The following is a 24,135-nucleotide window of genomic DNA, read 5'->3' on the forward strand; positions in this document are numbered from 1 at the left end:
AAGCGCTTATTCTACTGAGCTATCTCCCCGGCCCCTTTTTAACTAATATTTCTCCTGACATCTTCAAGTTCTTTAAATTGATAGCCCTTAAATGTTTTATGTGTATTTAGTTACTTCTTGTAGTGTTTGCTATAATTTCCATATCATTTCATGGACTTCAAGTTCTACAAGAGAAAGAAATCATGCACCTTTCATTTACCAATCTAGTCCCAATTCTTAAGACAGAGCCTGCTATCACTAAGTACTTAACAAGGACATTTGATGTGGCTGGATTATTCCACTCTAACTGGGCCTGTGAGTGGCCTCATCTGTTTTTACCCTTCAGTCTCCATCTCTCTGCATGCTGTGTTTCCTTGATACCACACTTTGTCGATTTAATTCAGTTTCTCAACAATTTTTTTACTTCTCTGTGTTTACTACCACTGCCCTGGTCCAAGTTCTTTTTCATCTATTGAATTCCTTTCCTAACTTTTCACTTTGAATTCTTTTAACATTTTTTTATTAATTAAGTTTATTGGCATATTTTTAGATATACATAATAATAACATAGAGAATTTGTATTTGTACATGATATATCTTGCTTTATCTTTTTTTTCCATTCTTCTCCCCTCCTTTCAATCTCCCTTCCCTTCCTTATTTACAAAAGCTTTGTTTTCATTTTTCCTTCTTTTCTTATTTATTTTCCTTTCTCTTCCTTTCCTCTTCCCTATTTCCTAATTTCACTTCCCATTTGAACATTTTCTTATTTCAGAATATCTATTGTATATTTGGTCTTCATTTACACTTTCAATTTCTCACACCACAGAAGCAATGTGATATCTATACATGTCTGTCCAAATTATTTCACTTAAGAGTATGGTCTCAAGGTGCATCCACTTACCAAAAAATGTCCCAAGTTTATCCTTCTCATGGCTGAATAATACTTCATTGTATAAAAAACAACACTGAGATTCCATCACATTCCAGAAAGAATGAGTACTGTTTAGAAGTCAACCAATGACAAATACTGGAGAGACTGTGGGGGAAAAGGAACCCTTCCTACTGTTGGTAGGAAGGTGGACTGGTACAAGCACTGCGGAAATCAGTGTGGAGATTTTTGAAGAAAACTAAAACTAGAGGTTCCATTTGACCCAGCTATTCCCCCTCTCAGTATCTTCCGAAAAGAATTAAAAACATCATCCCACAGTGAATATGCACACCCATGTTTATAGCTGCATGGTTTGTAGCAGGCTAATCTTGGAAACAGCCCAAATGCCTATCATTAGATGAACAGATAAAGATTTGTTTTTTTCATACAATGGAATGCTGTTCACTTGCATTCTGGAATGTCCCTCATATCCATCCTCCATGCTGGATCGGTGTGGCCTGAAGTAGAGATTCTTCACTTCCTACTTGAAAACCCTCTAATGGCTTCTCATTGCATACAGTATAAAGAAAAAAGTTCTTTACCTTAGATTAGAAGACACCTGGATAATCTGGTCCCTGATTATGCTACCGGCCTCATTTCTCACAGTTTAGCTTTACCCACCAAGCCTCAATAACACCAATTTGCTTATATTTCCCACCTCATATTTTATATGCTGCTTCACTTCTCTCTTCTGTGAAGAAATAACCATCACATTGTTGGGCCAACCATCCCGTGTTCTTTCCCTCTCCTCAGCTAACTGCAGTCATACTTGAAGCAGCTATTATTTCTTCCAGGGAGTCATCTTTGCCTCTCCAGGATGGGCTACATGACTGCTCTCTGGAATTTACACATCTTACAGTGTACATCTCTATTATTTTGCTAATTATATACATCTACCTTCTTCATAGGTAGTGAGCTCCTAGGAGTACCCAGTAGATACTTTATGAACATCTGCTGAAGTAACTATAAGAATGAAAACACAGCATTCAAATGGCATTAGTGCAGTTACTTTCGACAATAATAACACCCAAACTACAAGATTTACTTGGAGCTGGAACTGTCCAAATATATTACATAACTGTTTGGTTCACTGCACTTCACTCTGTTTTATGTAGTTCATGCTCTCTAACTCCTGCCACTTCCTATCAGGTCCTCTTTTCTCAGCGAGTCAAAGTCTGACAGTAATTTTTAATCATAATAAATCAGCACCTCGTTTCTCACTGTATGCACTGTACAATCTCTCTTTGTGAGTTTTCACTTGGCAAGATCTGCAAATAAAATTTTAATTTATGTCAGAGGTTTCTCTAGGCCTTCTCTGAACTCAGGAAGGTTTTCTCATTTTGTTTTTAATTCTTGGCTTCAACATGCTGTCATTCTCTTTGCTATACATGCATATTTAATGGTGTTTAATAAAAAATAAAGTGATTTATAAACATCTATGCTTTTGAAAAAACCTTAAATTTTTCATGCAATCAATAACTTCATAAATCTATGAAAAATTAACAAAATATTGACCTCTTAATTATGATCAAATTTTCTTTGCTTTAAATATTTTTATATTTCAAATGACAACTATGATGAAAGTATATAATTATGATTATAGATTAACTACTATGAATTCTTGTTTGGATTTTGTGTACAGTACATTTAATTTATATATAGATGTGCATGCATATGTGTTATATGGACATATGTATAATGCATGTGTGGCTATACATATATGTACACATACAGAGTCTTCCAAAAAGTGCGTGCACACTTCAAGAAAAGAAAAGCTTGAACAAATATTTTAAAACTAAATTTTCTGAGACATCATGAGGTTAATACAAGTTATCTTTGGTCTCTACAATTATAAAAGGTGCTCAACGTGGTAGCTATTAGCTGCCAGACATTCAGTGTTTTTCTTGTCCTATAGGTTTGTATGCAGTTTTTGGCAGACTCTGTATATATGGCTTAATGTGCATTTAATCTGTTAAACTCTAAATTAAAAGAGCTACCATGGTTAAACTTTTGGTTTAAAGTTTTCATCAGAAATTAAATAACAGTTCACATTTGGGAAGAAGCCTATCTCTATACCCAAAATATTAACATTCTTATTAAAGTTCATAGGATCTTAAACATCATATGGTTCAAACTACTTAGCTTATAGACTGAGGTTGAGAATGCTTAAGTTATTTTCTGCAGATAAAATAGATAATCATCATTAACTTTATTTTTTCCATAATTTTATTGAGAAACAAATAGCAATGAGACAGTTTCAAACCAAACTGGTAGGACAGTTTCAATAATTAACACATTGCATACATTCTTCCTAGTGGTTAATTGCTGTACAAGATGCGGACATGATATCCTATTTACAAACACTATTAGAACAAATTCCTCTATTCATTAAGAGAATGTAACTATATATCTATCCTAACCATTTTGAATACACAGATACAAAATGGACATTAATCTGTATCCGCTTTTTTGTTTAGTTCTGTTATTTGAATACCATTAACTTTAAAGTCAAAGGTCTAGATTTCCTAATTCCAAGCTTAGTTCTCTTTCCATATCCAAAAAGGCTGTTAAGAGAGAAGTACAAGGTACTCACCTGAACTGCTTTAAGTGATCCAGGTTTATTTAATCCATATTCAGATAATAGTGCTCTACGTATGCATGTTAACTGCCATTCATGTAGCTAAGATTATTTTTAACACCATGACAAAAAGAAAATCAGCTGATTAGAGCATAAGAATTACTAAATAGCTAAAAAAGTTTGTAGCAGCTTTCAAAGGAAAACTGATTACTGAATTATAAATCCTTCATTTTCTGTGTTTCTAATCCCAGGCAACCAACCTTACCCAAATGGGAGATCAGAAATGAAATTAAAGGCAATGCTGAAAATTCTAAGGAACTTAAGTTGCTGAATGTCAGAAGGAATTGCTTTGATAGGATTATTTCTCATTTTCAGTACTTGTAAATTTGTAAGACAAAGAACCTGAAGAACAGAAAAGAGAAATAAACATGAATGCAATACTAAAGTAGTGAATATCTACTTGTTGTTTTTAATGAACTCTTTCAACTAGTCTATCAAAATCAACACAGTAACATAAATTTACTTACACTATCATACATCTCTATGAAACTTTTAGTAAATCTTTAAAACAAGTGACCTGTATTAACATGCATGATATTAAGACAGTTAAACTACTGTACTCATATGTCCTGGAATAAAAAATAATCTTCTCCTAAATGGGAAAAGTTGCCCTTTTTGAATCATGTAAAGGTGAGGAAAGGAGGAGACAGCTGAAGAATCAGGAAAATAAGTAGGATTAAGCTTTGTGGTCAATCACATGTCAGCTATCATAGCGAGGCTACTTAACAGCGATACCATGGTAGCTTCATCTCCACAGATTTTTACTATGAAAGTTAAAACAGACATATCACTTAAATCTATGTTCTTTGTTTAATATTTATTGTTCTCTGTTGAATCGTAATAAAGCTTCATATAAGCTCTTTTTAAAGATTCTATTAAATCTTTTTTATGATTTAAAAAATCTAAAACTAGTGGAGTAATTCTTGTGACTAGGAAAGGTGAGTTTCCTGAAATGTGAATTTTCTAAGGTTGTTTTTCTTTTTCAAAGTTATTTAGGCTTGCTGGAGACTCTTGCCTTTTCATATAAAGCTTAGTATTTTTTTATTTTTTATTATTTTATTTTATTTTTGGTATCAGGGATCAAAATCAAGACCTTGCACTTACCAGGAAGGAGCTTATGCCACTGAACTATATCCCTGGCCCTAAGTTTAGGAACATCATACAAAATTGTGTGAACAAAAAGATATATAATTTTCATTGTGATTGTAATGAATCTATAGATTAAATTGGGAATAATATGTGACAGCATCAAATATTCAGTTCCATGAACATGAGGTATTCTCCAATCTATGCATGTTTAATTTCTTTCAATAATGTTGACATTTCACATTGCAAGTTTTACACTTCTGTTAAGCTACTCCTGAATATATTATTCATTTTCACACTGTATAAACAGAATTGCTTAACATCAGGTTGTTTTTTGCTAGTATAGAAAAATAGAATTAATTTTTATATATTGAACTTCTCTATTGCAACCTTGCAAAAATCACTCATAGTTCTAGCAGTATGCTAGTGGCTTAGTATTTCTATATGCCAGACCACGTCATCTGCAATTAGAGATAGTTTTACGTTTTTTCATTTTTTTATTAGAATTTAAAAATGTAACTTTAATATAATCAGAAAGGATTATTAAACTTAGATGCAATATTTGTATATCTTTATGAGTTAATTATGTAATTATTACCATAAATAATTACAGTAATTCAATACATATATACAATGTATAGCAAGCAAATAATATTCTTTTTTTTTTAACTTGGATGTCTTTTCTTTTTTTCTTCTTTCTTTTCTTAAATAATTAATTGCCTTAGTTAGCTATTCCAGTTTCCAATGTTGATTAGAACTGGCAATAATGCACATATTTATCTTGTTCCTGATTTAGGAGGAAAACTTTCAATCTTTCACCATTAAATATTATATCAATTGTGCATGTTTTTGCATATATCTTTCATAAATTGAGGAAATCCCTTTTATTCCTAGATGTGGAGTGCTTCTGTCATAAAAGGGTGTTGGTTGTTCCAGATATGTCTTTCTGTGTCTAGAAACACTGATTTTCCTGTGTTAACTAGAGATAAAAATCACTTTGTTATGGTCTAAATTAGTTTTCTTGTTGCTGAATTTGTTCTGATAGAATTTTTTGAGAACTTTTAATCTATAGTCATAAAAGATTTTTTTCTGTAGTTACTTTTCTTATATATTTGTATAGTTTTGATATCAATGTATTACTGGTTTAATGTTCGAAGTGGAAATAGTCTTTCCTCAATTTTTCGGGGGAGAGTTTACGAAGGGTTGGCTTAACTCTATTTTAGATGATTGGTAGAATTCAGCCATGAAGACATCTAGTCCTGGATTTTTCTTTTTCAGTTAAGCGTGAGCTGCTGCATTTCTGCACATTGCTGCACTTCTGAATTTCTTTCAGTGCTAAGAAATTAGAATTAATTTCTAATTTCATTCCACTATAGCAAAAAAAAAAAAATCCCTGTGATTTTGACACCTTTTGAATTATAGATATTTGTTTGGGGGCCTAATATATGATCTGTCCTGTAAAACATTCTAGACAAATTTGAAGACTGAGCATTTTGCTGCCACTGTTTGGAGTGTTTCATAGGTAGGTGTTTGTTGGGTCTAAATGTGCTATGCAGATGTTCAAGCTAATGTATCATCTCAGACTGACAAAGTGTCCTTCTTTTCTCAGTAACAGTTTTTGTTTTAAAATCTATTTTGTCTGGTATATTTTAGTCACACCAGGTTATGTATGTTTGCATGATATATATCTGTCATACTTTTATTTTCAATTCCTTTATAGCTTTTAATCTTAGAGTATCTTCTACAGATTACATACTGGTAACCTTTTTTATTTTCTTAAAACTTAGTTTAACAATCTAGTGTGATTAGAAAATTAGTTTATTTTAGTTTTTTTCAGAATTAAAATAGTAATTTATTTTTTGTAGATTCTACAATTATGAGAACATATTTGAGAGCTTGACTCTAACATAGCCTCTGAGAATTATGTCATGGGATTTCCGAAGAAAAATTTTCTGTACTTTTTATACTTCTGCAATTAAGTCTTTTTGGATGTAATCCAAAATGTATTCACTTTATAGTTAACTTCAGGGTATGGTAAGATGCTTTTTATTGCAATTATCCACAATAATAAATTATAGCCACATATATGCAATAATAAAGATGAACTTACTTCCATGGGAAAGATAGAGAAATCATTGAATGATAAATTAAGATATACCAATTGCAAAGCCAAAGGTGTTAAGTCTGGACAATTCATGATAAAAAATCCCTAAAAGAAAGTAATATGAGATAAGATATTAATTATTACCAATAAATTCTATACATAGGGGTATACTGTTTGAAAAATTTCCCAAGACATAAAAGGAGAAATTCTATCACTATGTAGGTTGTGGCATTTTTGTGTGTTTGTATTTCAGTTTCACTTTGCTTTGCCTTTTTTGGTGGTGGAGAATCAAACCCAGGGCCTCTGGCATGCCACCCAAGTGCTCTGCCACTGGCCACACCCTGTTTCTGTGTAGTTTTTAAGTGCATTGTTCTTGGTGTGAGGTCAAGCAGCTTTGATATTTATAAGGATAATCTGCTTCTGTGAACTACCCACTCATGTGTTTGTCTGTTTTGTTGTTGTTGGATGCTAATGTAAATGGAATGATCTGGTTTTTCTTTGCCAGAAATACAACAGACTGTGTGTTGATGCAACTTCACTAAATTTGCATAGCAGCAATAGTGGCTCTCTTGTCAGTGCTAGCTATAATTCTGCAAGCTATAATTCTCAAGTGTTGAAGTTCTAGAAGATGAAAATCCCTAAAGACTAAAATCCCTGAAATAAGAACCTTAAAAAAATGAAGATCTAGAATACTGAAATCCTGAGAGGTGAAATCCTAAAAACTACAATTTTCACTGATGGGAGAGTTGGGGGTGGAAAGCTGAGTTCTTGGGAAGGCAACAGAGTATTTTCTGTTGTAGCCAAGATAGTTGCCAAATTATTAAGAAACAAAAATGTTCAATAAACTCAGGGACCTTCTGAACCAGACATGTACCGACAGAGAGGTGCCACTGGGGTTATAAAATGCATTCCATGGTGTTAATGGATTGTGTTTAGATGTCCTCCCAAAGCCTCATGTAGACACAGGCAGGGCGTTTTCAGAGGTGACTGGATCTAGATAGAATGTGCAATTGATTCAATGGTGCACAGTCAACCCTGGGGTTGATTCATGCTCACAATGAAAAAAACAGAATGGATTAAGAAGCACGATGCAATAATATGCTGCGTACAAGATTCATGGTGCAATTCTCAGATCCAAGGCACTGGGATTAAGGGTGTGAGTGCTATCTGCCCTAAGTAATCTGGATAAGATAAAAGCAGCAGAAAGACATTGTTAAGGCCCCTAATTGCTTTATTATCTTCTGTCCGTATGAACTATTGCCCCTCTACCATGGGCCACCCTGCCTTGGAAGAAGCTGATTGTGGACTGAAACCTCTGCAAACTGTGAGCTACACAAACCTTTTCTCCCTTTACCTCTGGGTGTCAGTTATTTTGTTTCAGCAATAAGAAAAATAATTAAGACACCTGGTGACCTATTCTTAGTAAGGGATTTGACTGTGAAAGTAGATAGACTTCTCAGATTTACCCCTGAATCTAACAGAAACACTAGTGCATGCTTTGCTTTGGCTAATGTATGGCACTTTCAAAATTGTCCCAATTGCATTTTTGTTTGTTTTAAAATAAATCAAATACATAGACTTTGGAGGCCAAAGAGCTCTGGGTTCAAGTCTATGCTCTGTTACTTGCTTCTTGTGTGGTCTCTGCAATTTGGTTTCATTGAGCATTAGTGTTTTCATCTGTGAGAGAAAGACTATTCCTACTTCACAGAATTATAAATTTAGGGGAAGCATTTGCTTGGCACTTAGTAAGTGGTGATTAGTATTATTGTTGTTCATCATACTGGGCTTGCACCCAATAAAAAGCTAACCTACCACTACATTTGATACAAAGTCCAAAGATTGCTGATTACTTAAAAATACAATACAGACTTCTGAATCTCACCTCTCTTATTGTACTAATAAAAGAAACACTGTAACTGTTTTGATCTGAGTATCTTTTTAAGTTTGCTAGGCTAAAGATAAACTAAAGTAGATTTTAATGTGTTCCTGGAAAAACAATCACTATTTCAATTGGAAAGAGTCCATTAATATCACAAAAACTAATCTATGTTAGAAAACTGAAAGTACAAATACTGTAATTGATAATACAACAGGCCAGGATGATTAAAAAGATCTGACATACCTTAAGATTCAGTGCATTTCTTCCATGCATTTGACAGGTTACTACGGCCAACTCAGTCATTGCTTTGACAGTTTCATATTCGGTTGCTGTAACAGTCTTAAAACCTTCACCACGTAAAATGTGGGCATCTGAATAATCTATTGTTCTTCTAGTAGTGACACCTAAATAATCAAAACAAAACATGAAACTTAACTATTGTTGCAGCCGGGTGCAGAGCAGTATGCCTACTATCCCAGCATTGTGGGAGGTTAAGGCAAGAGGATGGCAAGATGGAGCCCAGCCTGGGCAACTTAGCAAGACCTATTTCAAAATTTTAAAAAGCAGGGCTGGTGATATAGGTCAGTGGAAGGCACTGGGTTCAATCCCCAGTACAAAGTCAGGGGAGAAATGAGTCACCATAAGACACATTCTCTGAAAGAAATTATTCATATCTTTCATACACCCAATCTTGGTTAGTTCTGTTTGCCAAACTGGATCTTGTTTTGCTTTGTTTTTTAAAAAGGTAGGTAGCACAATTGTCTTTCAAAAAGAACCATGTGCTCATACATTTTTACCTGGATAATTTAGATTCCTACCTAGAAAATGTAGATCTCCCTTAATGCATGATTCCCCCATGATGCATGATTCAGATGCCCCATGTAATTTAATTCTTCTCTCTGTAGATAAGAAAATGAAAGGAAAAAAAAAAAAAAAAAACAACCGAGGAACTAGCCCAGCAGAGGGCATTTATTTTTAAATTTATTTTTGTGATCTACCTTCATCAAAAATGGCCTATGCAAATATATACAAAAGTGTAGCCAGAAAACATTTATAGAGATGCTATAAACTATATTTTACATTTGCAGTCACTCTTGTGTATTACTTCCAGAAATATTTCACAACCTCAATAATTCTTATGCCATGGCTTCTATGAGAGGAAATAAAGCATCCTACAACAACAGTAAACATGTTCAGCTTTTAATTTCCGAAATAGGTCCTTAGTGCCCATTTCAGATCAATACATATAAAGATTAACCACAGTATACAGGGTATCATGGGATACAGAAATACCTTGTCTTGGGAAAAGAAGTGGAACAAAACCCAAGTTTGTGCTGGGCTCCCTGCTCACCCTTCCTCAGGATCTAAAGCCACACAGTTGGTTTTTGTGAGGAAAAAGGAGTGGTTTGGAATTCCTTGATAGAACACTGAAGGGCTGCAGGACCCTTATACTCATCCTGAACATTCCAAGAGGGAACCATCAAAATAGAAGAGAGTCAACAAAGCAGAAATGGTAATGACTTGTTTATGCTCATGATGGAAAGGAGCTTAACAGTTATTTTCTGTCACAGACGGACACAGAACACCTAGAGTATCTACTGAAAGGAGCAGTTAATGCTTAAGTTTTTTTCTCTTCTCCTTTTTAATTTCTTATAACTTTTTTGTATCAGTTTTGCCTGCTTATATCTGATAATTTAAACAACTAATTTTAAGACAACATTATGCAATATAACAATTGTTGAATTCCTATAATTTTGGTTAGTGAAATTTTGTATTGTTTCTTATTTATTTATTTACTATTTTGTATTTTCTTTAAAAATAAAAATAAAAAGAGAATACTTGGAGCAAATGGTGAGCTCACAATGGGGCACTCTGCTATACATACTTTGTTAAATACAGCTATTAAAATATTTACTTTTTCTGCTATAGAATTTTACTTATTTTTAAACAAAAAGGTATAGTTCTCTGATGAAATTTTCCAACCTTCTCTTTATTTTTTTGAACATCCCTGTTTGATATTCCAGTATTTGAATCACCCATGGCACTCTATAGATTGCCTATTTATTTCTATTGTATTACAGACATTTTACCTATCATGGTTCTTAGGATTCCGTGTAATTTTTTAATGCTGAATGTTTTTGGAAGAAAGGGATAAAGGAGCCTGAATAATTCTCTAACAACTGTTTGCTTTTCTTCGAATAAGTACAAAATATTGCTTTGACTTTCAGAGACTGGAATTAAGCTTTGTTAGGAATAGTCTTAGTTTTATCCTTTCTTCTAGAATATCATTCTTAGTCCTAAAGCACTGATCTTCTAGGTCCTCAACTAAATGCCTATGCCTTTCCCTGTGCTTTGACAGTGCTTGAACTCCATTATCTGCCTCTTGTGAGACTGAAAAAATTTATGCTCTATTTCTTAGCGTCTCAGCTGATGTTGTGAGGTGTTTTTCAGGGTCTTTTAAAAATCTAAATTATAATTTTATTCAAATTTGAATTAGAAGTATATATTCTTTGAAGTTACAAAATAATAAAATAGAATCTTATACTTACTCATCTTGAAAAATAGTTTACAAACACAAGAATTTGTTTCACTAAGCTAAGAGGGGGTAACTCAGTGTGTAGAATTGGTGCTTATTTATTTATTTATTTATTTATTTATTTCGAAGAGTAAAAACAGAAGCAAAAACAAATAGAAGAGACAGAGTTACATTCTCTTAATTAATAGAAGGATTTGTTCTAATGGTGTTTATAAATAGGATATCATGTCCGCATCTTGTACAGCAATTAACCACTAGGAAGAATGTATGCAATGTGTCAATTATTGAAACTGTCCTACCAATTTGGCTTGAAACTGTTTCATTGCTATTTGTTTCTCAATAAAATCATGGAAAAAAAATAAAATAAAATCATGGAAAAAAAAAAAGATTCAGCTAGTGGCCAAGGGATGAAGCATCAGTAACCCTTAGAGTTCTACTACATCTCAGCTGACATTTACTGCACCCTGGACTTGACTACATTTTTCAAGATGCCATTTAAGACTCTTAGTGACTAAATCATTGTGCATTCCATGTGTGTTTTAAGTAGCTTAGTCTAAATGGCTTTGTCACTGTTAATTACTCAGTAAGGACGTAAAATGAAACTCCAGTTGTAGGGAGGAAGAAGTTGTTGATGATCTAGTAAATAAGAAATAAAAGTGTCTGTTCCCCCCAAAATAAAATAAAATAAAATCCATGGTTATACAAATCCCTTATGTAAAATACCATAGTATTCACATGCAATATATCTGTATAAATTCTATATTTGCATTATATATTTTATATATTGCATTAGAGGTTATATATTTGCATGAAATTTATCTCCACACATACCTTTCTACATACTTTAAATCTCTTTAGATACTTAGGATATCTATACAATGCAAATAAATATTATATAAATAGCTGTGTAGATCATAAAATAATGACAAGATAGAGTCTATACATGTTCAGTACAGAAGCAATATTTTTCTGAATATTTCTAGTCTTCCATAGTTGAATCTGTATGTGCAGAACCTGGAGGGTTGGCTGTCCAAGCTGGACTATGTTCCCTCCAAAGACTAGGAGAAAATACTACTTGCTCCTCCTAGCTTTCCACGGCTTATAGCAGCATCTCTAACCTCTGAGAAAAAAAAAAAAAAAGAAAGAAAGAAAGAAAAGAAGAGACAGAAACGGGGTAACATACAATAATACATATGTTACAGACTTTCAAAACAGGCATAGCTAATTAACCATTGTCATATTATCTATTTTTATCATCAAATCTGTTGCTCAGATTAACAGATACATTTATGCAAGATTGGGGAAATAATTGAATATTGACATTTGCTTTCAAGAAATCTTAATCTTTTCCTTGTCCTTTTTGTTTTATCTTATTTAGAAAGTATAATAATTCATAAGACTTTAGAAATGGTATACACTTAGAAAACCAAGACGAGAGGCATTTAACCATGGGTTTTGTATTACACATTTTTGTCCTCAATGTAGTTGCTCAGATCGCAGATATCAGCATACAGAGTTAATCAAGGTGAAAATTCTAATAATAACCTGCTATTTAAAACAAAAACAAAAACAAAAAAACAGACCCGAGGATCAATGGAACAGACTAGAAGATGCAAATAGAACTACAGACACACTCAGCCATCTTATCTTTGACAAAGGGGCCAAACATGCTTACTGGAAGAAAGATAGCCTCTTTAACAAATGGCGCAGGAAAAACTGGCTTTCCACATGCCAAAAACTAAAACTAGAGCCGGATCTATCACCATGCACTAAACTAAAGTTGAAATGGATTAAAGATTTAAACATTAAAGCAGAAACACTAAATCTGCTGGAAGAGAAAGTAGGTGGAAATCTTGAAGTCATAGCAGTAGGCAGAAAATTTGTGAATAAAAACCCAATAGCATGGGAAAGACTGCAAAGAATCAACAACTGGGACCTCCTCTTATTGAGAAGTTTCTTCATGTCAAAAGAAATCACCAACAGAGTAAAGAGACAATCCATAAATTGGGAAAAAGTCATAACCATCAATCATTTAAACAAAGGACTTCTATCTAAATTATATAAAGAACTAAAAAAAAATTCAGCCGCCCAAATTTAAAGACACAATCCAAAAATGGGCATCTGAGATGAATACACATTTCTCAGAGGAAGAAATACAAGCGGCAAATAAATATATAAAAAAATATTCCACGGTGCTGGCCATTCAAGAAATGCAAATTAAAACAATGTTGAGATACAGTCTCACCCCAGAAAGAATGGCTATCATAAAGAAATCAACTAATAACAAATATTGGAGAGGCTAGGGAAAAAAAGGAACCCTTCTTCACTGCTGATAGGAATGTAGACTGGTATAATCACCATGGAAATCAGTGTGGAGACTCCCCAGAGTATTCTTTTGTAGTTGGATGGTTTAGTAATCAGTCAACACCCTTTGAGAGACTTCGTGTGTATAATTTTTTAGCTTATTTCCCTTCAGTTCTCTCCTCTCCAAGATTATGTTCCTCAAGTCCCCACTTCTGCTATCTCCTTTCTCTAATTGACACTACTTTCACTGCTATCGTTCCTACTTAACTCCCGTATTTTCCCGAAGCACACATGCTACAGGCAAAAAACCAAAGTAAAGTTGAGTTAACTCATGAGCTCCATTCTCTCAGGGATTGTAGCGCTGGAGTCATGCCTGCATTCCTTATTTTCCAGTGTCTTCAAGAGCTATTTTGTGCCTATTTTGGCAGCTATAATATTGATTTTGGCAGGGAAGTGAGATCAAGAAAAGTGGCTTAATCCTCAATCAAATCAGGAGTTAAAAGTTTATCTTAAAATTTTGTCAGATAATGATAGTAGCTATGGCTAGATTTCTATTGTTTGCTATTTCTTCTAGTTTTAATTCATTCTGTCTTTCTCTTTGTGTTCCTGAGAAGTAAAGTTATTTGCCACACACTATATTTGTGAGATTGTTGGTTGGGATAAATGAGAGTATAATAGTCCATCTGATGAGGATAACATATCCTGTCTGTCTGTCTGTCTGTCTGTCTGTCTGTCTTACTATGTTTCAGATGGGCCTTGAATTTGCTGGATTATAGACATGTACCACTATCATGTCTGGCTCTGTAATATGTCTTTAAAGATGGATTTTCATTTGTTTCTACTAAATAACTAAGGTGAAAGCACAAAGGATAGGGTTTTGCATGTGGTCTGGCAAGCAGTTGACACATAGTAAGAACACATCAGTGTTTATATTCCTAATATCAGTATAATATCTGATTCATAGTTTAAAATAACTACTGAATAGATGGCTTAAGGCCCTGAAAATTAGTGAAACATAAACATGAATTATACACATACAAAATCATAAATCTTTTATATAAGTACTGCGCGCTAACCGATTGCACCACTGGAGCTTCCATAAATCTTTTATAGAATGGTAATATTTATTATATATAGTTTCCAAAAGTGTGGTATAAATCTAGCATTTACCTTCAGGTGGTCTTGGTATATTTTCTGCCTTTTCAATTTCTGAGGCAAGAGTTTCTAGAGAAAAAAGGGAAAAAATGAAATAACTTTTGTATACTTGTGAAAATTCATTGAAGAATGTTATGACTTCATTATAATTGTTCATTATTTAATAGATTGGGGTTATCCAGGAAAATGCATTCTAGGCTAATTCATCCATTAGCCTTGGAATTCTGTTTCTGGAGTTCATCAAAGTCACTTTTAAGACATTCTCATTGTCCTTTCATACTAGTTTTCTTGAGCCTTTGAATTTTCTTGTTGGCTGTCATCAGCATCATCTGGATAGAAACCCCAGTCTGGCCTTGGCCGCTCTGTGAGGTCAGGGTTACTGTTATTGCCCTCTAACCAGGGGCTCAATGTAAGCTAAGAGTTAATTCTATCTTTCCACTGTGAAAACCCAGAGGAAGGACATCACTTGCTTACATTTCTTCTCTTCTTTTTGCTTTAACTGGCCCCTTTATTACCAACGATGATTTGATTATACTCACCTATCACAGACTGTCTTCGAGGTTTCCTTGGTGAAGTTGGTTTTGGAATGGAAATGTTAGCTGGAAAGGGATTAATGTTTAATATCACTTTACCAAAGATTCCAACATTCTGTGGGAAAGGTGCATACCACTGACTTTCTTCTCTAGTAGATGAAGTGCTAGGTAGAGGGGTTGGCACTGCTATAGTTCTCAGTGGGGATGTAACAGCATAGATCTGGCTCCTTGGAAAGAGTTGATGCTCAGGACGCACATTTTTGAAATCAGTCTCAATAATTGGGCAAGAAACATTTACAGTCTTGGAGGATGTTGAAGAAAGAATTAAAATGTTTTGTAATTTTTCATCAATATAAATATTTTCTATTTTGTGAGGTGCTTTGGGGGACTTCCTTGAACTTTCTATCAGGTTTGTTTTTTTCCTAAAAATTTGAGTAGATGCTGAATGATGACTTGGAAAAAACATAGGTGCAATAACAGTATCTGGAATGTGAGAATAGATATTTTTAGTAGATCTGTAGATAATAGGAGTCACTCTTTCTGGTTCAGGATAATCAAGGATGATATTTTGGATATGTACAACTACATGTGGTTGCCTTCTTGGAATGATGTTAGGACTGGTTGTATCCCTTTTAACTGAAGAGATTTCATCTTTAGTACCAGTAAACTTTATATGACGTGGCTTAGTTTTATCAGTCTTGGCTAAAAAGAAGAAAAACAAAATTAGATTATATTTACCAAAGTAAAACTAGTGTCTGAGCTTTTATAATTTCTCTTTGTACATTCAACCTTTTCTCCTTCTAGACATATTTCTGTGTAAGTGCTTGCTCAGCTACCAAGATGCTTGTCCATCTGATGGCATAACGTTTGAGCAAACAATTGGTGAAGTGAAAAGGCTAAAATGTATTAGACTTAGAAAGGGAAATGAGCTGTTATTGGGAGAAAGATTTGACAGACAACAGAGTAAGATATAAGGGGAAATTTCTGAGCAGTTGCCACTAAAGTGATTATCCCTACCTCAAGCCAAGTTAGGGGAACTCACAGAGAAGCATTTATGGGGAACAGGATTGTAGGCCACAGGAGAAAACAACACCTCAGTAGTGCCCTACCCACATCGTTCACTGATACTTACAGAGTACAAAAATGTACTAACCTGTCCTGTGCTGTATTCCAACTACATTAAGGTTACAGAACCCTTAATACAACGTAACCTGTGTCCAGCATTTCAGGGAGTATAAGATCAATGCTGGGTTCTCACTTTCACTTTTCAACATCACAACTCTTTTCTACTCTTAGCCCCACTTATGGAAGAGCCAGAAACTGTAATAGGAATCTGAGAAGAGAAGTTAAAAAAAATCTGTTCCATGTTATGCCTAAGATGTTTGTTATTCAGACAGATAGTGAGGTTAAGCTTAACAGCCTAAGTTGTATGGTAATAACAATAAGCTTGTCTTCTGGATGGTTAACAACCTAAGTTTGCAGACCAAAATTAGAGAAAAAGGACAGCTGCAAGGAAAGCCAACATTTTGGCCCTAGCCTTCTAAGGTCAATTAAGACTCAGGACATATGAGAACTTGTACTGTAACATCATATAACTCGGTAGTGTCCCAAATTTTCTGATCAAGGAGATTATGGGGCCAAAGAGGAAAGTGATCGATGATGTAGAGTGTGCCTAAGGAGAGTCACATGGAGAGAAAACATTCTCTCAGGCTTTCACAGAGAGCACATTGGCCAAGCAATGGCCATGACTCATCCACATGGCTGACACTGACAAAGTTTCTACAATCTGAGGTACAGGATCTCAGGATAAATCCTGAGAGGATATCACTGACCTTATCAGACCCAAAAGCTACAACTCTTGTTGCATAGGTCCTGCTTTACCTTAACTATCCAGCAGAAAAGTATAAAAATGAAGTATAAGAAGTAAAGTCATGGTATTATATTGAGCTGTAGGGGACTCAGGTCAAATATTTCTGACATTGCCAGTGTCATCCAATACTATTATGGAATATTGGACTCTTTTAGAATATTTTGCTGAGTTTACACACTTATAATATTTAAATGATGGAACTGAACAAAAACTGGGTATACAGATGAATGTCCATTTTGTATCTGTGTATTCAAAGTGGTTAGGATAGATATATAGTTACATTCTCTTAATGAATAGAGGGATTTGTTCTAATGGTGTTTGTAAATAGGATCACAAGTCCGCATCTTGTACAGCAATTAACCACTAGGAAGAATGTATGCAATGTGTTAATTATTGAAACTGTCCTACCAGTTTGGTTTGAAACTGTCTCATTCATATTTGTTTCTCAATAAAATTATGGGGGAAAAAAAGAGAAAGAAGGAAAAAGGCTATAAAAATAATGAAGATATGTTAAGTACAAAAAAAAAAGAAGTAAAAAAAAGAAGGTGGAAGAGCTGATCATACTTTTTTTGCCCTTGACTTGTATAAAAATTAGCAAATCTAGATTGAGCTGGGAGAAGGGATAAGGTTTCATTGTATGTTAGATGCAAGTACTGATTCAGACTGCAATAGTTGCTTAAGGTCTGAAAATGGGAGAGGGTTAACAGACAAAAGGCAGTAGAAAAGTCTTAGGAGAGAGAAGTACACTGCACGAGTTGAAGGGCAATAGTAAGAGAAGAACAATGTTTTCTTTTTGTCCGTATGGAGCTAACCAAACGAGTTCATGTAATAAAAAGTTACACCAATATCTTTATCACTTTGCTTTCATCTTAAAACACAAGAACAACAACAACAAAAACATAAGAACATAGCAAACACTTTTGATAGACTGCAGAACTCCTTTTATCCAATAGGAGGTGGAAGTAATTGACATTCATTATTTTGATTTATGTTCTCATTTTTCCACTTTATTCTGCAAATTTTTTGAATCAATAAACTATTTTGAATCAATAAACATTTTATATATATGGAAAAATTAGGTAAGATACTATAGTTACTATATATCACCTCCACTCCTGCACACAATTTCACCTATTCCTACATTTATCACAAGAAGGAACCAATATTTATACTTTATTAATTAAAGGCCATAGTTCACATTAGGGTTCAATCTTCACATTGTACAGTGCTACTGATTTTGAAAAAAGGCTAATGCCTCAATCTACAGTTTTAGCATCATAAACAAAATTGCTACCGCCTAAAAAGTAATTTCAGGGATTATCTAACCTTATTGTAGGTATCCTGGTAATCACTGATCTTTTTCCTGTTTCTACGTTTTGCTTTTTTCAAAATTTCAATCCACTTGAATTACAAAATATGCTGTCTTTTCAGACTGCCTGCTTCACTTACCAATATGTAGTTCAAGTGCCTCCAGATCTTCACATGGTTTGATAGTTCATGTCTTCATAGTACTAAGTAACATTATATAGTCTAGGGGTGCCACAATTTACCTCTCAACCTTCAAGCTGCTTCCAGTTTGGAAAGACTATGATTAAAACTGATATGAACATGTATGTGCAGATTTTATGTGGATGGAAACGTTTAATCTCAGTCAGACAAATACTTAGGAAATGGTTGCATTGCTGAAAAGTTTGGATAGTTTATTTTAGAAAACTTCCAAACCATCCTCAGAAGGGGTTGTACCACTTTGTGTTCCCATCAGAAATCCTCTTATCCAGAATCTAGAATCATTAGTATTTTGGAGTTTAGCCATTCTAATAAGTGTGTTATGTATGATATCTCAATGCTTTAACTTGCAATTTTTTTCATGATATATAATTGAAATTTTTTGTTTTTAAAGAGAATATAAAAATAGAACAAACATTACAACTGTTATAGAATTTCACTAAATAAAATGACAGGAATTAAACAATGGTTGTTATATTGCATCCTGTTGTCTTCAAATTAGTTGTTTGGATTACTAGATATAAGTCTGTAAGATTGGTCAAAAAATCACAACAAATTAAAAAGGAGAGTGAAAAAATTTAAGCATTAACTGCTCCTTTCAATAGACCAGCAGAAATCAGCAATACAATTATCCAACAATGACATACAGTGTTAACCATCTTACCATAGGCTTATTTGCCATGTGAATGTCTTATTAGTGAGGGTCTTTTACTCATTTTTAAAATTGGGTTATTTCTCCATTATTTAATTTAAGTGTTCTTTGTTAACTTTGGCCTTAATTCCTTTCTTACACTTCTGTTTTTCAAACATTTTCTTTCAGTCTCTGGATTGCCCTCTCATTATTTTAACAGTGTCTTAGCCAGGTGAGATCATACCTATCACCTATCACCCCAGCACTCAGGAGACTGAGGCAGGATGATTGCCGTGACTTCCAGGCCAACCTGGGCTACACGGTAGCTTCAAGGCCAGCCTGAACTACATAACGAGAGCTGTTTCAAAAGTCAAAATAACAACAACAGCAATAACAACAACAATAATAATAAATAAACATGGTAGAAGTTTAAATTTCAAAGAAGTTCAATTTATCAATTGTTTCTTTCCTTAGATTATTCTTTTAATGTTATGCCAAAAAAAAAAAATCATCACTAAGCCTAAAGTCATCTAAATTTTCTCTTGCATTATGGTTTTGCATTTGTACCCTCATGTTAAGTCTCTTTGTTTTTGAATTGGGGTCTCATTATGTTGCCCGGACTCACTCTGAATTCCTTGGTTCAGGTCATCCTCCCTAGACTAGAGATGTGAACCACCAAGTCCAGCTAGATTGTTGTTTTGCCTGTGGATGCCTAATTGTTTTAGTACCACTGCTGAAAAGACTATCTTCTTCATTGTACTATCTTTTTTCTTTTTTAAATATCAGTAGACTGTATTTCTGTGAATTTATTTCTGTGCTGTCTTTTCTCTCCTATTTATATATATGACTATTATTTTGCCAAATGCAACACTGTCTTAATTACTATAGCTTTATTACTAGTCTTGAAGTTGGGTAGGACAGTCTTATTTTTTCAGTATTATGTTCTGCATTATATATATATTTTTTGCCTTTCCATATAACTTCTATATTTTATTTTATTTTATTTTTTTATGGTACCACAGATTGAATTTAGGGCCTTGTGCTTGACAGGCTAACTTCTATATTTTAAATTTTTATAATATAAACATATTTTAATTGAGATTTTAATTTTTTTAATTTTAAGGAAGGGTCTACAGGGTGTTCAGGGTCTCACTACTAGATCAGACTTGTAGTGATTCTCCTGCTTACAGCCTCCCAAGAGCTGGGATTAAGGCACATACTACCACGCCCAATCTCAATTGCTGCCGGCATGGCAGCCCAGGGAATCAAATCCTGGCCCTTTGGCCAGCCCTAGGATATTCCTCTTTATTCTTGGTTCCTTGAGAGTTTCTTCATAACTCTGTGTTGAATTTTGAGCTTTGATCTAATGGATTAGATTAATATTTGAATGATAAACCAGATTTACATATTTAAAATAAATCATACTTGAATGTGGTATATGTTTTTTATACATTGTTGGATTTAATTTACTTAAGAAATTTTTATCCATATTCATGGTAATATTAGTCTATATTTTTCCTTTTTAGTAATATCTTTGGTTTTGGTGCTAGAATTAATTAATTAAGAATTATTCCCCCTGCTTCTACTTTGTGTAACAGATTATAGATAACTGGTAGAATTTCTTCTTTAAATGTTTTGTGTGAATGTAGAGTTGTCCATAATATTGTTTTATTTTCTTTTTTATGTCTCAAGGACCAGAAGGAAAGACCTTTCTTCATTTCTACAATTAGTAATTTATTCTTTATCTCTCTCTCTCTCTTTTTGATTTGAGTTTTTATTTAATAATTTTAAAGAATTTGCTTGTAATTGCACTGATTTTCTCAAGTACTTATTTTTAAAATTTTACCGATTTCTAATCTAATTTTTGTTATTTCTTTATTTTTTGTTTTCTTTTTGTAATTTCCTAAAGTAAAACCTCAATTTATTTCTTTTATATCACTCTTCCTTTTATGATAAATATATATTCAAGGCCAGATATATCCTCTAAGTCTTGTTTTCACTGTTTGCCACAAATTTTGATAAACTGTATTTTCATTTCATTCAAAGTATTTTAAGTATTTTAAGAGTCCTTTGACCTATATGTTACTTAAGAATGTTTATTTCCCAAATGTTCTAGAATTTTCATTCATTTTTAATGAGTTTTAGTTTGATTTTATTGTGTTCTGAAAGCATATTTTGTTTGATACCTCTTCTTTTAAATTTGTTAATATTAGGGCCAGCGAGATAGCTCAGCAGACTAAGTGCCTGCACAGGAGAATCACTGTGAGTCTGAGTTGTGTAGTGAGACCCTGTACCAAATACATTAAATAAATAAATAAATTTGTTAATGTTTGCTTTATGTTCCAGAACATAGCCTATTTGGTGATCATCCCATAGGGTTTGAGACGAATGTATATGCTGCTGACGGGGCAGAAAGTACTCTAGAAATGCGAATTACATCAACCTGATAAATGGTGCTGTTCAGTCCAGTTATATCCCTGCCGATTTTCTGCTTGCCACTGTATGCCAAGTACTGATAAAGGGATGTTGAAGCCTACGACTTAATAGATCTCCTTACAATTCTCATGCTTTTGTCTCACACATGTTGACTCACTTTTAAATACACAGCTTGAATACTGTTATGTCTTTCTGGAGAACTTCCCACTTTACATACATTACATTATTTATTATTTTTGTTACCCACAATCAAACTCAGGACCTTGTGCTTGCCAAACAGGTACTGTGGCACTTAGCTATATCCCTGGCACAAGGATAAATAATAAATTATTTATTCTTGATAATTTTTTCTTGTTCTATAGTTGGCTCTGTCAGAAATTAAAATATCTATTGCAGTTTTATTTATTGTTATCATGGTATATATTTCTCTACCCCATTACTTTTAATCTGTGTTTTAATTTGGAATTTTTTGCATGCAATATGTAGTTGGATCTTACTTTTTATGTTTTTTAATTGGTACTTAAATCATTAATATTTTAATGGACTAGTAACATTACTGGCTTAATATCGACAATGTTTATAAAGTTCTCTGTCTGTCTCTCTCTCTCTCTCTCTCTCTCTCTCTCTCTCTCTCTGTCTCTCTCTCTGTCTCTCTGTCTCTCTCTCTCTTTGGAGGAACCAGGGATTGATCTCAGGCCCTTGCACTTGCCAGGGAAGCACTTATTCTACTGAGCCATCTCCCTGGCCCCAAGTTTTCTCTTCATTGCTTTTATTTTGCTTCCTTTTAAGAAATCTTGACTTTTTTCTCGTCTTTCTGGTTTTTAAGTGAGCATGTTATAATCTCATTTTCTTTTTTCTTAGCACATTATTTATGCTTCTTTTTAAAAAGTAGTGGTTGCCCTTAATTCAATTTTATAGTATACATTTGCCACTAATTTACTTCAAATACTACTCTTCCTGGTATTATAGGTACCTTTCCTTAAATAGAGTTTAAGGAAAACTGTAGATAGTGTACTTCAGCACTATGCTTAGGACCAATTTGAAAGGTGAAATCACCAACAAAAATTAAGAGACATGACATTTTTTTGCAGTATGAGAATTAAATCAAGGCAGCAGAGGTGAATCTTGCTCTATCGCAGCTCATTTTCACTGATCTATACAGACCCATGAAGGACTAAGAAAGAGCCACAGGTATGTATTGAATTGGGGGCTACAAAAAATCTTACCAGTCTATAAACATATATCTACCAAACCCATAAATGAGGATCAACAATTATACTTGCAGAATTGTTAATCTGATGTTATGACAAACATTTGTAAGTTATGATTATTAGCAAGTGTCCTTAACTATTGTGATTCTGAGCCATGTAAGGTAGGGAATTTCTGTGTAAAATTTGGAAAGGTTAAAATATGTATCTGACTAATATACATACCTCTGTGGATTTTCTTCTTATCTGAAGGCACATTAGAGATTTGGGGAGGTAAGGGTCTTCGAAGAAGCTGTGGATACTGTTCCATTTTAATTAATAATAAGCAATGTTTTTCATAACTACCAGTTAAGCAAGGGCTGAAAGGTTTTTGAGTATGTTTGAATTGTGGCTGAAAAGGAATTATTAAAATTTAGATTACATATTTGAAATCATTCTGTTAATAATATCCTGAGTCCAAGCAAAATTTCTTAATAAGAAAAACGCATACACTAGTCTTTTGAAATTTAGTTTATAGTTAATACAGCACATCAGAATCATTCCAAAATTTCCCATATGTCAGTGGAAAATTCAATCTGCCAATACTGTTTCAACCAACTTTGTTTAACTGTAAAGATGGTATTTCTTGCACTACCTCCCAAATGTTATCACATTTAAAAAGAGTTTTTGGCCAAAAAGTTATGGAAGAATCCATTATACATGCCTCTGAAGGCCGACAGTATCTGACCACAAATAAATTGTTTTCTTACTATAATAACAACTTATTTTAAAACAGCATAGTTGGGGCATTACCGTGTAACACAAAAATTAGATGGGGTGCAGTACAGCGCAATTTCCTAGGATCACTGGGATTCCCACTTACCGCTGTTTATAAAGATGAAAAAAGATGCATCCTTAAATGCACATTTAGCTTGCAGGGCAACCTCACAAGTGCGTGGCACACCTGCACTCCATTGACAGCTAGAAGGGAACCTGGGACTGCACGAATGGATCTTTATCCTCATAAGATAACTTTGCCCACAAGCGCTCAAGCTTCGTGCCTTTGAGGTACCTCCCACTTGATGCTAATAATTTTCCTTCCCTAGTGTCAGAAGAGATGCCTAGAAGCTCTGGACCCTAGTCAGCAGCTTCTCAAATCAACCAGGTTTTCCTCTTCCACCTTTTTCCTCGGAATTTAGAACGTTAAGGAAAGGTCCAGTGAGGTTCTAGAGCAGAAGGGCCCACTGCCCAGCAACAGACCGTAGCAACCAGCAACGCTAGGTGCTGGACCCGCCCGGCTCCTGGGGGGCGCAGGCGCCGAAGGGCCGGGGGAGGTTAGCAGGTCCGAACAGGCGGCAAAAAA

The 24,135-nt window shown here is 34.0% G+C and overlaps 1 protein-coding gene across 1 annotated transcript in view; it reads right to left on the bottom strand.

Moving 5' to 3' along the window:
- Lrrc63 (leucine rich repeat containing 63) overlaps positions 1–23,745 on the bottom strand; it is a 56,008-nt gene extending 32,263 nt beyond the window's left edge. Inside the window, exons 1-7 of the mRNA XM_023700184.1 lie at positions 23,656–23,745; positions 23,019–23,184; positions 15,149–15,844; positions 14,625–14,678; positions 8,858–9,018; positions 6,742–6,840; positions 3,751–3,887 (exon numbers count right to left, since the gene is read on the bottom strand). Coding sequence (XP_023555952.1) covers positions 3,751–3,887; positions 6,742–6,840; positions 8,858–9,018; positions 14,625–14,678; positions 15,149–15,844; positions 23,019–23,103 — 1,232 coding nt within the window. The 5' untranslated portion in view covers positions 23,104–23,184; positions 23,656–23,745. The remainder of the gene's footprint in view (positions 1–3,750; positions 3,888–6,741; positions 6,841–8,857; positions 9,019–14,624; positions 14,679–15,148; positions 15,845–23,018; positions 23,185–23,655) is intronic.
- Positions 23,746–24,135: the final 390 nt, after the last annotated feature.

Source organism: Octodon degus, unplaced genomic scaffold, assembly GCF_000260255.1.
Source record: "Octodon degus isolate 3935 unplaced genomic scaffold, OctDeg1.0 scaffold00122, whole genome shotgun sequence".
Lineage (NCBI taxonomy): Eukaryota > Metazoa > Chordata > Mammalia > Rodentia > Octodontidae > Octodon > Octodon degus.